The sequence below is a fragment of the Drosophila novamexicana genome, unplaced genomic scaffold (assembly GCF_003285875.2).
Source record: "Drosophila novamexicana strain 15010-1031.04,08,12 unplaced genomic scaffold, DnovRS2.1 tig00000108-arrow-pilon, whole genome shotgun sequence".
NCBI classification, from domain to species: Eukaryota; Metazoa; Arthropoda; class Insecta; order Diptera; family Drosophilidae; genus Drosophila; species Drosophila novamexicana.
In genome coordinates this window covers 824,017-841,143 of record NW_020824772.1, presented here as the reverse complement: position 1 = coordinate 841,143, position 17,127 = coordinate 824,017, and the positions used below count along the sequence as shown (strand labels likewise).

General features: G+C 44.0%; 1 protein-coding gene across 1 annotated transcript in view; it reads left to right on the top strand.

The window, feature by feature from the left end:
* LOC115757766 overlaps positions 1-17,127 on the top strand; it is a 49,040-nt gene that overhangs the window by 22,232 nt on the left and 9,681 nt on the right. The window contains exons 12-25 of the mRNA XM_030698190.1: positions 646-968; positions 1,385-1,975; positions 2,186-2,343; positions 3,043-3,670; positions 7,334-8,062; positions 8,479-8,646; positions 8,739-9,007; positions 9,414-9,495; positions 9,585-10,424; positions 10,499-10,698; positions 12,513-12,761; positions 14,378-14,747; positions 14,966-15,103; positions 15,628-15,890. Of these exons, the coding sequence (XP_030554050.1) occupies positions 646-968; positions 1,385-1,975; positions 2,186-2,343; positions 3,043-3,670; positions 7,334-8,062; positions 8,479-8,646; positions 8,739-9,007; positions 9,414-9,495; positions 9,585-10,424; positions 10,499-10,698; positions 12,513-12,761; positions 14,378-14,747; positions 14,966-15,103; positions 15,628-15,890 (5,008 nt within the window). The remainder of the gene's footprint in view (positions 1-645; positions 969-1,384; positions 1,976-2,185; positions 2,344-3,042; positions 3,671-7,333; positions 8,063-8,478; positions 8,647-8,738; positions 9,008-9,413; positions 9,496-9,584; positions 10,425-10,498; positions 10,699-12,512; positions 12,762-14,377; positions 14,748-14,965; positions 15,104-15,627; positions 15,891-17,127) is intronic.

The window sequence follows — 17,127 nt, the reverse complement described above, 5'->3', positions numbered from 1 at the left end:
AGCTCCTGGCCTGGCACCGCATTGTCGCTTGGCTGGCAGCTCTGGGAGGGAGGTTGTTGTTTAAATGGCTCCCCAAACACTTAATTTTTATAAATATTTATGCGAATACAATTTAATTTATTTGTGCAACAACAAAAAAGTCATAATAATAATAATTTTTTGTATGCTCGCATTTTCTTTGCGCACACAAATACAAATTTATTTAGTATTTGCTGGCGTTGCATTGTTGACATATAAATTGAAATGTTGTATGCTTACACACACACACACATACACTCGCGCATGCACGCACGTTTAATGAATTCATATAAATCATTGCGCACTTTGAAGCGTTTTCCGCTTGTTACCTATGCAATTTTTGCTTTAATTTCACATTATTTGTTTGCTTTCGATATTTATATAGTCATGTGGGATATCTCCTCTATTTTTTTTCCTCATCGCGTATAGTTAATTTTACCCCAATGCAAATCCATTAAATGGATTTTTAATTTTCCGAGCTGCAATTACTCGGCATTTGTATAATTTTAAGCATCAGTTGGCATTTTAACACAATTAGCTGGTGCTGCGTACATTGCTTAATTTGTCATTAATATGCTGCAAATACTTACCGCACACCGTACTCTGCTCTCCCGCTCTCCCATCTAGGTGGCATGTTAAGCACGGGCGAGGCACCGCCCACAGCCCAGCTGGACTTTCTGCTGCGTCACTGCGTCAAGCTGCTCAACATTTACTATCATCTGGTGGGCAATCAGCGTCCAGTGCAGCCGAGCGGCAGCAGCAGCAGCACCAGCAGCAGCGTTGGCAGCAACAACACCAAGCCTTCCAAGACCGTCAAGAGCGAGCTCTTCACGCTGAGCGGCAGTGGCAGGGAGACGCTGGCGGCGATGCAGGCGATGGGTTACTTTGCCAGCGATTACGTTTACATGAAACTTTACAACATTTTAAGAGGTGCTAATGACAGCTACAAGGTAAGTCAAAGCCGCAGGTGAAGACAGCAATGGACTGTATGGATGGGGAGGGCGTGGCGCCATTAAGTCGCGGCTGGTGCGCTGAAATGGCAAAAGTTCTTGGGGCACGTGCACCGAGATTTGCCAATTCTTCTTACAGTTTGCAGTCGCGGCTCCAATTGCACATTGCACGTACAACGCAATGCGCCGTTTTATATGCAACACTTTCGGGCAATGCTGCCTTGCAATGAGTTGTAAAAAAAATGCAACCAGCGACGAAATGCTGGCAACGTACTCGACTCTTGACTTCAACTTTGGGACTTGACTTGCCACACAGCTAAACTTGCCTCAACTTGGGGCGTGGCCAATAAAAGCCAACGCTTTTAGCTTGGCTTTTAGCCGCTCATTCGGTAACCCACTCTTGTCTCTGCTTGCAGATAACCATAAATCACGAAGCTGGCGGCTTATTAATTTGCCTGCTGAAGACCTGCCTCAACGCGCTGAGCCTGTGCCTGGAGGCATCGACGCCTCCGCCATCGCCATCGCCGCCGGCGCCTGCGACCGCAACGCTTGCAACTGCAAACGCGTCAGCTCTGAAATTAATTGAAGAAATACTACAGTATTTGACCAAGCTAATAAATTATGCGCCCGGCGAGTGCGTTGCATGTCTGCGGCAACTGCTGAAATATTTATTTGGCCAAAATTATGCAAGCCAAGTGCAGAGGCAGCCCCATGGATACCATGCCACATTTGTGCGTCCCTACTTTGTGGCCAAGCGCTCTGCCAGTGCCAGTGCCAGTGTCTGTGGCGTCTCTACATTGTTGCTAGCAGCTTCTATAGGCTCGACAACAACAGCAGCACCAACAACCACAGCAGCAGAAGCGACTGCAACAACCCAACAACTAATTGCAACGCAGCCTGCTCTGGGCGCGCTTTTTGTGCGAGGCATGCAGCCGGACGCACCGCCGGCGGGTGACTGCGTCCGGCTTATAAAGCTGTTCGAGCCGCTGGTCATCTACTGTTTGACGGTGAGTTGCTAATTAATTTTAGTAGTTGCCAATTTGTTTGATTAAAAATGCGCAGACACAAAAGCCACCTGCCACAGGTGCGGACGCATGCACACCCTCCAGTGTTCATGTTGTACGCATTCATATTTTATTTATGGCAAACATTTGCGTAGCACTCGTATTCATGCATTTTCAACCAATCCCACCCACACCACGCCCCCAACTCGACAGCTCTACATGAAGTGCAATGCGTTGATACAGGCGCCCATATTGAAGCTACTATCGCAGCTGCTGGACCTGAATGTTACCTACAGCATACTGGACTCAAAGAGCGTTATTTTTGAGCAAATACTAAACAATTTAGACCTAATTGAAAGTGGCATCGACAGGTGAGTGCACTTTAGTGCCTGCATAGTAGGATATACAATTAATGCGTTGCCGTTGCATAAAGCGAGCTCTAATCAAATTATAAATGCAAAGTATACGGCCTGTTTTTAAGAGTGTTATTCGTATATCTGCTAATAATCTATGATAAATGTAATTTAAGTTTGTGTTAGCCGGTTATTTAGAAAAAATTGAAATATTTTGTGGTTACGTACAGAGAACTAGAATATTTTCTATTTTTAAATTATGTTTGTATAATGCGATCTACTGAATCAAGCAAAATTAATATTTTATGCGGTTAATTGGTTTACACTTTTTCAGTTAAACTGTGACTTAATAATTTATATAAAATTTTTTTTATAAATTTAAATGAATTGCCCTTAAGCGTGCTACGTTTTCCGTTTTCCCTTCTAAGTTGTTTTTCCCAATGGAGCTTACTACTGGGAATCAATTGAAAATGAATATAAAAAAAGATTTTGAGTAAATGTGTGTATAAACATGTCTATCTCAGAGATTATAAGACCAAGAGAAAGTCAATTAAGTATGAAAGTATACAAAAATTTAGAATATATTACTTTTCAGATATATTAGACAATATTATTTCTTGGCTGTCCAAGAACCAGATTGATAGGGTTTAAGCCAATATGTTCCTTCGAAGTCTCAATCATTCCCATTGCTGATTGCGTTGTGTTTATTTTTCACAGAAATGCGCCCATAATAGTGCCAGTTATGCTTAAATTTCTCATGCAGCTGACACACAAGAGCGATCGCCAGCTCATAACCATACCGAAGATCATAAGCATAACTAACAATTTGTTGGCCAATGGCGCTGTGCGAGATGTGGCGCTGCTGGCGCTGAAAACGCTCAGCTACGAGCTGTTCTTTATGCACAGTCCGCTTGACGCGGCGCTGGACGAGGATGCGTCGGCCCAACAGCAGCGGCGTGGCAGCTGTCAGAGTCCGCTGACTGCTGTGCCGACGCAGGACACAAAGGAGGCGTTGCTGGCGCAACGGCGCGAACTGGACACACAAAAGGAAGTTGTGCTGGGCATGCTGGAGAAGTTCATTGATGCTCGGGCCGTGCAACAATTGTTGGCACTACTGCTGCTGTACGAGCGCAGCTTGCAACATTTGGATGCGCCCAAATATCTAAGCGCACAGGATGCGAATGTACTTTATGGAATGGTATGTCGCTCGCTTGCCACCGGACAGCTGCGACTGCACACATTTGGTGATCTGCGGGTGCTGGAAAGCTGCTTTCGCAACAATGGCAACTATGTCCTGGCCGACAGCAAGGAATTTCTGCACTTGCTGCAGCTCTTCATTGAACAGGTGAGCCTAAAGCCTCAGAATTCACATGCGGTAAGTAAATAAATTTCAAATGAATGAAGCGCATTCACAGACAGCAGCAGCTACATTGAATATTTCATGGCTCTTTATAACTTTGCGGTTATATTTGCTGCTGCTCATAAATATGCGTCTGCCTAATGCCTGCTTAAGTATATGCAACTTACGTATGCAGCGTCAAATCTACTGAAATATTGATTAACACGACCATTGAGTATTGACAAAATTGTGTTGCCCCGCTGTTGCAAGCAATATATTGACACTTTCCATGACACTCAATTGAGCTTGTGCTCGAAATCCATTAAATGCCATAAATGAAATAATGACATTTATCAACAGTGCCACACACACACACACACACATACAGACTGCTAATGCTGCGAATTGAGTGCTATCATCTTTCATTCGATTCAGTTGAAACGACAATAACAAAACATGGCATTTAATTTTCGCTTATTGGTATTAAATTTCCGTTTATTGTCGCATTGCCGAGTTAAAAGACAGTTCAGCATGTCTTTTGTTCCCGTCTATTAATTTTGCCTACAGCTGCCAATTGTTACCACAGTTATCCATTACTCAACCAGAAATTTTGGGTAGAATAGATAGCATATGAATTGAATAATTGACGTACAAATTAAATGAAGTGTCTCATAATTTTAACAATTATCAGTGAGTTTATTATTATTATTTTAAGTGTAGGATATTGCCTTCGACTATATTCATAAATAAGCCTCGTATTCGAACAAGGAGCTTGGCATTCCCTTGCCTCTATGACTCAGTCATCTACCGAAAAAATTGTAAAAATTAAAATTATCATAAGCAATGTAGTAGTTGCATTATGATCCTAACATAGTAATAACATATTGGGTCTAAAATAGAGTATTCTATAGTCGCGCAGCAATTACATGCCACATGAATTTCACGTACAGTTCATGTAACTTAATCTGTGCAAAGTAATGATTCCTTTGAATCCGATAAATGCGACTATTGTAGACACTAATAAGAAGTAATGACGAAGCTTGAATACCCTTGCAGACATATTATATACGTGAGTTTTTTTTAAAGCCTAGAAATATTTCAATCTAGAACTCAATTTCCAACCGATTGTTCAAAGAGGAGCTATATACTATGAAAGCCCGATGTTGATTACACTATTCTAATGTGTTGTGAGTACTGTGAAGCTCGCAAATTAAAGGCTTTATTCAGATATGATGAGTACAAAACTTAATTTAAGACATATTGATTCCATATCGATTGACTGTATGCTGTCGAACACACTGCCTCTATGTGTTCCATATATTGTGAACAAATTGTAAGACTAACTGCAAGCGTTTCGTATATCACAGGAATATCGAATGGATCTGTTATAGAAACTAGATTATTATCATTATTTTTAGGCATTCACTTTGAAGATTTCCCTTAAAAACAAGCTGTGGCAAAAGTATTAACTTCCTTTTATTTTAAATTTAAATGGAAGTGGTTTCTATTCTGTGTATTTATTTCACTTGTTTGCCACACGGCGTTGCACGTAAAGTAGGCACGGCAAATGGTTCATTTAACACTCGTGCATCAGTTGGCCTTGTGGGGCCTGCGGCTGGGCCTGAAGGGGGGGCGTGTTGGCTTGTGGGTTCATCAGCGATTTGTCATTTACCCCCTACCCCTTTCACCTGTCCGACAACGCGCCTGCTTATTTGCATTTACATGCACACGAATGCATTCTGCAGCTCTTGCGGCGCATATGTATATTTGTATATACGTGTGTGTTTTTTATTTTTTGCCCCTTGCAGTTGTTGTTGCATGTGGCGCCGTAGTTAATGTGGCACATGTCGTATACGTGACATTTTTAATACCTACGCTTCAACGCCGCACATTTTCAACTATTAATGCGCATTTAAGCTACACATGCATTAACTGTCGCTCTGCCGAGCTGTCAGGCCAGTCAAACCCCTCGCCACTGGCAGAGTTTCAGTCGAAGCAACGGCCAGACTGTTATGCTGCTCGCAAACCAACTTAATTACACACCTAGTGAATGTGTGTGTGTGCGTGTTTGTGGACACTCACTTGCATATGAAGCGAGCTGCTTGTCCGGCCAGTGTCTCGGCTCATATCCTGTTGATGCATCGGCATGCATCACGTGTCTAACGTTCAGAACTAAATCGTTTACTTTAACGGCGGCTTCTCAGCCCATGCACTTATAAATATTCTACGTTTCTCCATGTTGGCACTGGCTACATTTAGCTTAATTAAAATTGAAATTAAACAGCATGGCTTAAAAACTTGAACCAATTATAGTTTATTTAATTTGACAAGCATGTAAACCAAAAAAAAAAGTGAAAAAAGAATGAGTAAAAGCGCATGAGTTGGAAATGAACGACTAGCAACTGCCCTGTACGCAATTCAGTATTCTTTAATTCTTTACGCACATGCACACACAAAAAATTATGCGTGTACCAAAATGCCAGATTTTAAATATTTGTGTACGGATTTGATATCATTTTGAAGAAAACGTTAAAAGAAAATAGCCTTGATCTGCATATGTCACAGTTATATCAACAAGCTGGGGTCATGCGCTTTAATAGTTTAATACTTAGTATCAGAAATCTAGCCGTTCGTATAGTCGAGATGTGTGTGTAGATGTGTTTAAGCTATAAATTTAGGAGTAAAATATTACTTTTATTGTTTCTCAGTCTTTTGCGATTAGTTTTTTGCCTTGTCTTAGCCTTTTAATTATGATTGCTAACACCGAACAGGTTTTTTCATTCAAACAATTTGTACTTATGTATCAGCCAGGATTCAGGAAATTGCATGGCATTAACAGGCAACGGACCGCTTCGCATGTCGATTTGGTGAAGTGCTAATTTCCGATGCTTCTTGGCCATTAAGGGCTTACTTTGTGGACGTTAATTATCCCCTGAGCTTGATTGCAACTCAATTAACGCGTGCAATTGGCGGTTGCATTGACTAAAGTCATGTCGGCGATGAGTAAAAAAAATAGCCGTGCATAGTGGAATACTTAAAAAACGCCATGTCTTTGTATGCGATTATAGTATATTATTAACGCTATTTGCCTATCACATACACTTTTTTATGAATACAGGGTATTAATATCTAGCCGCCCACGCACTTTTTGCCAGCCAGGTGGGCATGAGTAATTAAGTCGGGCAATGAGCGCACAAGTCAATCCACGAATGGCTGAGCAACAGCCTTATGTGTATGTATGTGTGTGTTGGAAAAACTATACCATCAACATTTTAATTGAAATTGAAAATGCACCGCAACTTAAATAACATTTTGCGTGTAAACATTAAAAATGCAGGCATGAGGCGTTTTAGCAAAAAAAAAAAAAAAAAAAAAAAAAAAAAATAAGAACGCTTATTTGGAAATTATACGCTAGCAGGCAGCGTGTGGAAAATTAAATTGCATTGCATGCATACTACCAGTGTGCGTCTGTGTGAGTGTGTGCTGGGAGTATCCTTTCTAATTACTGCCGGAAAATATGTTGATGTTGTCGCTGGCAACTTTGTTACTGCAATTTATGCAAAGTTTCACACTTTGTCGCACTGGCGACCAAACTGTAGGAGTCATCCTCAAAACTAACATTTATCCCAACACTCTCTGTCTTCCTTTTCTACACCCTATCGCCTGCAGGACGTTGGCAACTTTGGTGATTTAGCACTGGCAGTGATTATGCTGGCAAATGTAATCCTGAAAACCGAAGAAATTTATCTGGTGAATCACATAAAACTTTATCTGAAAAATAATCCAACGGCCGAGCGACGGCTGCAGGCCGCAGCAGCAGCAGCAACCGCAGCCGCAGTCACATCAACAACAGCATCGGGCCCAGAAGCAACCACACTCCACTGGCAGGATGAAGCACCTTCGACATCTTCGGCAGCTGCTGCTGCTAGAGCCACCGCTGCAGCTGCCACCGCCTCCAACCGGAGTGCCGCGCGACCCACCATCAGTGAAATTAACTACTTTGCTAAAGTTTTGAGCGAAAAGCTGCTCGGCTGCCTGGATGCGCTGCTAGCTCAGGGCTCTGGCTCAACCCTGGCCGGCCATGCCTACTGCCAACTGGCCGGGCGGTTCGTTAACGCGCTGCACAATGTTTGCTGTCGCTCACGGCATAAGGATGCATTGCAATCAGTTTTTCGCTTGGTTCTGGCCGAATCTGAATTTCTCTGTAAATACTACAATTTACTCCTGATGAGCGCCGAGGGCGGCGATGCCCTGGAGCCCGTTTTGCTGGCCTGCCTCCAGCTGATGTTGTCCATGCGCCTGCTGGAGCCGATGGTGCTGCTGGGGCAGGCAGCGGAGCTGCCGTTAAAATGGAGCCTGCAGCGTGCAATGCTCTATGAAGTTTGCCAGGAAAGTGCGGTAAGTGGTGGGCGGCGGGGCTGTAGGTCGGCACAGCTGGTCGCACATTAGTTTAATTTGAATTTGGCAGCTGATTTGGCCACTGGCTGTGCTGCCGACACCAAACAGTGAGAGTCTGGCCAGCTGACAGTTGTCGTGCTCGTAATTTTGCGGTTCGCCGCGTCGGGTTTGGTTTTTGGTTTCCGGTTTACGGTTAACGGATTTCGGTTGAAACTACGCGCTATTCACACGCCGCGATAATTTAAACTGTTGCCCAATGGCCTGGCTTAAAGATACGCTCAGTATTCAGTACTGCGCATAATTTTAATTGATTGCCACTCGAACATGCGCCAGTTGTCGGCTAATGGCTGCGCTCAGGCCCGCGGAGGGAAATTGTTTGGGCGGGCTATACGCAAATCACAACCAACTAATTGCAGACAATGGATTGGAGTCCGCAACAAGTGCGCCGCCTGTGCGCCGGCAAGTATCTGAATTTCCTAATTGCTGACCACTTGGAATTCCTTAGCGAGCTCTGCCAAGTGCGTCCCGAGTGCGGCTCATTACTGCTGGCGGCGCTGCTACGCCATTCGCACAACTTGAACAAAGTAAGTTGAAATTCAGTATTTTTGCATTATAATGCGGCGCCTGTTGCCTTTGTTTGCGGCATCCTTTCTTTTCATTTTTAATTTGCCTGCAGCACTCGATACGCAGCATCTTGCGTCTGCTGTGCTGCATTTGCGTGCCGCAGCAGCAGGACAATACGGCGCTCACATTGCAGGCGCTACAGCTGCTCAGTCGGCTCCATCAGCTGCACGACGGCCAGCGGGCACTGCAGCTGCCCATGGAGCGCCTGGCACGAAGACTGGCCACCCAGAGTAGTCCGGCCACCAGGAGCAGCATCTATGAGCGACTCCTGCAAGGCGAACTGGCCGGAGACGAGGACCAGGACGAGCTGCGTACCATGCTGTGAGTAATGGGCCAAATTACGCACTGAGTGCTGTGACTCTTGACAACTATTTAAATCAATTTCGCACTACACTCAAAGAAAAAAGTAGCCTGCCTTCTATCGATTGGCTGCCTGCAATTTGGCCAATAGCCGATGCAATAGAATTTTCCAATTTTCCAATCCTAGTTAAAAGGACACTTGCACAGCAAATCGATTTAGGGGAAACCCACCCCACAAATGGGATAAATGTAAAATTGCCAAGCAAATTATTTTTGGGGTTATCTCCCTCTCACGCAAAAGCAATTGGCACGAAAATTAAACAAAATTTGATTTAAATTTCAAAATATTTTCCGCAAGTGTATTTGCAGCCCGTTGTGTTTTGCTGAATGCCTCATGTTCATGTTTTATATTTTCATTTCATGGCAGTCTGAAGGACTTGGAGTGCCCGCAGGACAATAGCGCAGCTGCACCGCCGCGCATAATTGATGAGAGCTGGCTCTTTGGCCAGGTAAGTGGTTCCGCTAATTTATCAGCCCCTTCGCGTCCCGCCTGCTGTTACCTGCTCAACCATTTGCCGTTTTCTTTGTGCCTTCACAGCTAATCAAATTTGCCACACAGCACGCGGAGGCGCCACAACAGCAACAGCAGCTGATGCGACTGCTGCTCGAGATTCAATCGGAGGCCAAGCTGCAGCGTTTGCTGCGCAGCCTAGGCCCTGTGCAGGAGGCTCGTCTACTGCGACATGCACTCGATGGCGCCTTGTCGTCCATGGTAGCCGCCTTCAGGCAGAAGTGCATCCAACATGCGCCACATATTAACTATATGCAGCTGCCACCGCTGGCGCGTGTTGCCTGTGCTTCGCTCATGACGCGGCTGGCCCAGACGCAGCACCTGGCAATGGACAGCGCGGAGCAATTGGATGTGGCTCGGGCATTGAGCACGCTGCTGGTGTCTATACGGAGCCTGGAGCAAGCGGCGCTCATTTACATCGATGCCAAGCACATCGAGAAGTTTGTGGTCGAACATTTGCTGCGCCCGGAGCAGTTGCCCGCACTGCTCGCATATGCGCGCCGCTTGGCCGTCGCCGCCGTGCAACTCCTAGAAGCTGGCAGAGATCCAAATGATGGACTGGGCGCACTGCTGGGCTGCTTGGATGAGCTGCTGCAGCAGCCACGCATCTGGTGGGCACTCAATGCCAGCAGTGATGAATTGCGTGTGGAGCTGCTGCAAGTGCCGGTGTATGCCGCTTGCCACATGCTGCAGGACACGGTTTTCTATCAGCGACATCGCCTGCAGAGTGCCCAGCCGCCAGCGCAAGCAATTTTCCTAGCCAAATTGATTGAAACGCAAATTGATATCGGTTGCTTGCTGCCGGCCAACGAATTGGTTTACCTCCCGTTTGCCGGCCATGAGTTGGCGCCGCTTCAAGTGCCGCTGGTAGGTGACATTGCACATTTAACATGCCGACTTGCTGGCTGCAGCAGCCTTAAATCATTTGCCACATTTTACAGTCCCTTATCGCATCCATTGGCACCTCTCTGCTTCGCTTACATCAGTTATATGCCTACGCAGTGACGCCCTATGAGCTCGTCCTACAGCAGCAGCAGCAGCAGCTGCCACCGTCTACGACTGCCAGCAGCGATGGCAAACTGCCCCCCATACCTGTGGATAGCCTCAGTGATGTGGATGTGCTGCGTCAGTTTGTGAAGCGGTAAGTGTAGCTGGGTACTTCTGCTGCTAATTAAGTTAACTTATAGTGCTGCTGCCTGTTGCTGATTGCTGGTTGCTTGGGCCACTTAAGTTATGATATGCTTGAAGACTTTCAGCTGCTGTCCCAATGGCTGACCATGGCTGAGCAGCTATCTGGCTTTGCCACACAGCAGCAAACATTACAATTATTGTATTTACAACAACGACAATTGTTGCTGACAATGCTCTGACAGAGCTCTGACGCGAGCTTGGCAGCAACATGCAGCGTTGACGACAATCTGAGATGTGGATAAGGACAACAGTGGCTAAACCGCAACCGGAAACATCAGCATCCTGTATTAGATGCAGTTTGCATGTGTGTTCGCATGTATTGGTGTGTGTGTGTGTGTGTGTGTCTGTGTGTGTGTGTGTGTCTGTGTGTGTGTGTGTGTGTGTTTGTGTGTGTGTGTGTGTGTGTGTGTTTGCGTCTGTAAGTTGTCATTGTCATCACAGTGCTTATGTCCGTTGTCCGCGTCCGTCTTTATGTCCTGGACTGCGCGTTGCTTGTTTGCCTCGTCCTTGTCGACTGACAGCTTCCACATCGCTGCTGCTGCTGTCGTTGCTGCTGCTTCTGTTCATGTCATTGTTTCCATGCCAGTCGTCATCATTACGCTGTCAGCGCTTGAATTGTCATCAGCCAGGAATTTTGGGCATATTACTCTGTGTGTGCGTGCGCCTGACCAGCCTAAAAGTTGCAAACATTCTAACTTTGCCCTTAAAGCGCCATACGCGCAATCCATTTTTCGCAAAAGCGCAAACATCAAAACCACATCAGCGGCATCAGCAACAGCCCCACCCAGCCTCGCACCACACACACACACACCAGACACAGCACAACAGAAGCCGCACAACAAGCGCCCAGCTCGCGGCAACGACAAAATCCCCCAAAGGGCTGACAGAGCGGAACATCAACAGCTCTATTAGATGAAGCTGTGACGACGATGACGATGACGACGACGACGAGGTGGGTGAAGCTGTGACAGCCAGAGGCTAAGCAGGGCAGGGCAGGGCAGGGCTAGCATACGCGTATAGACAAGCACTTTGGACTCGAAGGCGAACGCTGCGGGCTGGGATTTCAGTTAATAAAAGCGTGGGGGGGGGAGTGTTGGGGCAAACTGAAAGATATAAAAGCAGCAGCAGCAACAGCAGCGCAACGGAGGCAGTCAGCGATATAAACAAATTATGAGCGGCAAAGTGAGATAAATGCATGTGTGCGTGTCAGTGAAACAGAGAACGACCAAGACGGAGAGAGAGAGAGAGAGAGAGAGAGAGAGAGAGAGAGAGAGAGAGAGGGAGAGAGAGAGCATGAAGGAGGCGAGCATTTACTGCGCGAAAGGGCGCCTCATGCGAGGATTCAGTTCGCTGCTGTCTCACATAGTTGCTAATTGCCCACAAACCGCTGAACCCAGCCGTCAGCAGAAGCAGCAGCAACAACAACCAAAGCAGCAACGAATAACAATTTTATCCAAGTTTTGTCAAACAGCAAATGGGCGCAATACTGGGAGTGGCACTGGCATCGATACATATTTGAGAAATAACCAAGAAAGTTGGTCGCTTGGGGCGTAACAAAGCTAATCAATGGCTAATTGAGATTTGAGGGCTTCTAAATATTTGAAGAGCTCAACTAATTGAATTAAATTTGCAAGCTTTAACTAGCAGCATACCAATTTCAATTTGCGTGTGTGTGTATGTTTATTAGAAATATTTTTGCAATTTATTTATTATGCAACACGCAGAGCAACTAACGCATATTCTAACAACATATATTCGCCACAGGCTCTCCATATTTGGTTATACCACACGCCAGCAGTTCGAGGAATATTTTATGACCTTTCTGCTGCTGATCAACAAGGAGTACGATGAGCATATGGTCGATCAGCAGGAACAGTTCCAGATTAAACAGGTCTGCCTGCTGGCCATCATGGAGCTGCTAACAACATATAAAACTTTTCCCATTGCCGGCCATGGCAACAGCCAGTTCTATCATACCACACGCTGGCAGCGCATCAATTGTGACAGCATTAGGTGAGTGTGAATAAATGTGTGTGCGTGTGTTTTCCGACAAACTGTGAGAAATTTGTTGGAAAAACTGCAAATGATGAAAACTCAAATTAATACTCGGCAAGTGGGCACCAAAGTTTTAAATGCGTATATAACAAGAAAAAAAAACATAAATTAGAAGCGACCATCAAAAGTGGTTGTTGCCCAAAACACTTGTGTTGTGTTGCGCTACGTGCCGCTGCCAGGACCAAAAACCCGGCCCAACATTCCCATTACATATGCCCTGTCCCCTGACGCATATTATTTTTTAGCAATTACCAAAACTCGGCAACTTTAGAAGCTCAACTAATTTGTTAACATGCAATCCCTAAAACAATTTGGCCAACAAATTCGAGTTTTTTATTTTGTATGGTTGCTTTTGCTGATGGAAAGGCTATTGTAAAAGCTAAAACTTAAATCTCTGTATATGTTTTTCATGTATATTTTTAATGGGTTTTTTGAGTTTGCACAATAGTTGTTAACTATGATATAACAATACAATACATATATATATTATTTTTTAACTTTATAAAAACGTTGACATCCTTTAAGGCTGACTTAAAAAAAAAATAGTCTGTTTTCGTGCACACATTATAAAAAACCCTGCTGTGACTTTTTAATTAAAAATTTCAACAATAACAAAAAGTACGCTCTTAAGCAAAGAAATACAGCTGAATATCGAAATTTTGGATACCCTGTTACCCCTATAAAGATAATTCGATTCATTTTTTTATAATGAATAGAAAGCAACATGCAAGCCAAGCTTGATCAGAACCTGAACTCATATAATTTTTGAAAAAATTAGGTTTTAGAAAATTTGTAATATTATAAAAAAGTTTTTCGCGTTTACTCTAGAAATAAAATAAAAGTTTTTAAAAATACCTACTTCAACTTGATTCAAGAACCTAACCTTGAGAGCTGAGAACTAAACCACCGCGAATTTGGCTCAGTTTGTAGCTTTACTAAGATAAATCATTATCAGTTATGTGAATTAAATAATGTTAAGTGAAATGAGTTGAAAGCATTCATTATTAAGAAATTTAATTTTTGCAATTCATTTAAATTTTTAAATAAATTCATTTCTATTCATTTTTCATTTTTTTTTTTTGTACAGAAACTTAACACTCTTGAGTGCTTAATATCTGAGTATTAATATTATTATTATTATTTTTTTAACTATTATTAAAATTAAGAACTACCAGTGTACCCCTTGTCAGGTCATGTTTCATAACATCAATTTTACAAGCACTCAAGCGTTTGTTTCGTTTTGTGCACATATAAATTTTAAAAAGAATGTAAAAAGTTAAAAAGTGGTAAGAATTTTATTTCCATAAAATTGAGTTGCCTGCGGTGGCAACAGCTAAAAATCAGCAAAGCCGAAATTGTTGAACAACATATGACTCGACTAGTTGGCAGGCAATTGTTTACTTTTAATTTAGTATAGGTGTACGTGCGTGTGTGTGCGTGTGTGTTTAGTTGCTGTTATTAATTTATGTTTAATTGTGTGCAACATTTTTATGATGCCGACACGCAAGCAACTTGCGCATTTCCCATGAGTTCGTCAATTTCCATTTTTCTTTATCGCATTTTTCATTTGACAGCCTGAAGAAACTACACAAGGTGCAGCTGCTTGTTGATGCCACGTGCAACGTCTTCTACCTGGCCAATCTGGAGCGGCAGCCGAAGACGGACAATGTGATTGGCACACGCAACTTTGCGGCCAATCAATGCGATCTTAATTTCAGTTGGGCCCTAATGGAGGCATACGCCCAAGCGCCTCCATATGGTGGAGAGGCTGCGGCCGATGAGGCAGATGGGGCAGGCAGCGAGCTGGGCATACGGCGGCAGTCGACTTGCAACAACATGACTGACACCAACTGGCGCAACTATCGACATTATGTGCAGCTGTCTGGCATCGACTTTCGCAGCAGCACGCAGCTGGTCTTTGACGTGCTGCAGCAGATGATCGAGGTAAGTTCGAGGATGTGAATGCAACTGTTGCAACTGTTGCGGCATTAATGTCAGTCACATGCACCGCAAATGCAGCATAATTTCATTAGGCCAGCCAGACTAATGCCAATCCGTTTGAGCGAGCCCCTGGGCCGGACATCTGGCTAAAATTGAAACGGTTTGACTTGTCAGTTGGCTAATTGGAAATGTCTAAATGGCATGTTAACTTTTGTTCATAGCAAAATCATGTTCTGGTGCTGCCGAATCTGGTCAAATTCTGCGAAATCTGCGAGAGTCGTGATCAAATCAAGTGGATTAAGGAGCGAACACTGCGACTGCAAGACCAAATTGCCATGGACGATACCATATCACATGAGGTGAGTGCCAAGAAAAAAACAAACAAAAAAATAAGAATCCCAGCAACGCGCTGGAAAGTATATGACCTTTCATTCATACCCTTGCAGAGAGTGTAGCAAATTTTGAACGTAACATGTAATGCTCAGCAGAATGCACATATTTTATATACATATATATATATATATTATTGTCTTGATCATAACAACTTTTGCATTTTATTTGTACCGAACTCAGAAACTCTTCTAACATTTCAATCTTATAAACATCCGAAGACTATATAAAATAGCTACCAAAGAAAAAATTGGAGGTAAATTCAGACCCTGAAAGATAACTTTATTTGTAATTCAAGATATCTTGATAACTTTACACTAGTCCTCAGATAAAATGTATCTTGTATCATAAAAGTTTTCTTATTAAACCAGATCCAGCTAACGAATTAGATTGCACATCAAATTCATGTCTTACAAGGGTATTCAATCTTCTGCGCCCCGAATTTGCAATTGTAAACGCTTTCAACTTCTTCTTCTACTTGTTTTTATTGCAGCACATAATCTACTTACTGTGCCGCACGCAGGCCCTTCTGATACCCAGCTACGGTGAGCTGCAGCATTTGGCCGCGCTGATTGGGAACGTCTATTTGAAGAGCTCGCATTGCTTCATACGCATTGCTGCCCTCGAGGGTCTGCTCTGTCTGCTCGAATGCTGCAGCCGAACCAACACGGCGATAGGCAAGCTCAGTGATGAGCTCACATTGCTCCGTGACTTAATTGTTGGGTACATCAATCGTCATGGCATCATTGATGAGAGGTAATACACACAAGCACACTATCTGTTTTTGGCCAAATCTCAAGCACTATGTAATGTTGCATGGTAACCAGTTGGCATTAGACATTAGACATTACTGCCTGCTATCCTTTTTGCCACATCTTGGCTCTAGCCACAAAGAACAACAACAACAGAAATTGCAACAACAACAAATTTCCCAGGCAACTGCTGAATCTACGTTGATTTACGCTGTGCATTTGTTGGTCTGTTGCCAGAGCTATGGCCAAAGTTCGAATTTTGCATTACGAACAGTTTTTGACTGCGACTTTGCGGATCTACCTGGCTGGATGGCTGACTGCCTTTTGTGTCGTTATCAAAAACTTTTCAAGGACTGCGACGATGGCAGCGCTGCACTTCCTTTCGATGGCAAAAGTCGAAGTTCTAATAACTCGACGTGGCTTCCAATAAAGTTGTTCTCTGGCTGTCGATAGATTTTACCAGCTCAAGCGGAAAGGCTGATCGATGACACTGTCGGGGCTGCTACTGCTGCTGCTCCTGCTTGTGTTGCTGTAATTATTGGCATTGCAGCTGCTGCTGGCAAGTTTTGGCTTAGCTACTTGCTGTGTGGCTCTTGATGAAATTTCATATGCCAGCACTTCAGTTGCTTTGCTGCACAAAAGTTGTTGCTTGCTGCTAGCCAAAAATGTTGCACAAGTTTAGTTTTTACCTTTTTTTGTGTTGCTGGAAACCTTGAAAATGTTGAAGCTGTAGCCGAAAGGTGCAATGCCCAAAACAGTTCCAAACGTTGAAAATTATTAAATTAGAATTGAGGCGAAATTGCGCATACGCAGCGTACGACCAATAGCCAAGCAGACCAAACGCAATTTGGCAGCAGCCACAACAACAACATCAATTAGCGGGCTTTAGGGCATACGCAAACTAATCAGCGCACAGACAGCAGCTTTATAGACCATGGCCAAAAGCCAATGCTTGCACCGGCCTAATTATTTTGTAATTTTACGCGCAACTCGCGTAGCTTGTAGAGCTGCAGGCTTACAACATGAACGCCCGCATATTGGCTGCTGGCCATTGATTAGAGCGCACTTTGGCCATCAAAAACTTCTAATTAATTTAGAGAAAAAGCAACAGCAGCAACAACAATAAAAACAGCACATGTTGCCAGCGGGTCAGCGGTCAGCGGTCAGAGTTTGTGTTGGTGCCAAAGTTGTTGCATTAATTGCAGCGTCGCGCGTTTGAGCTTTGAGTGGCTCTCAGGCAC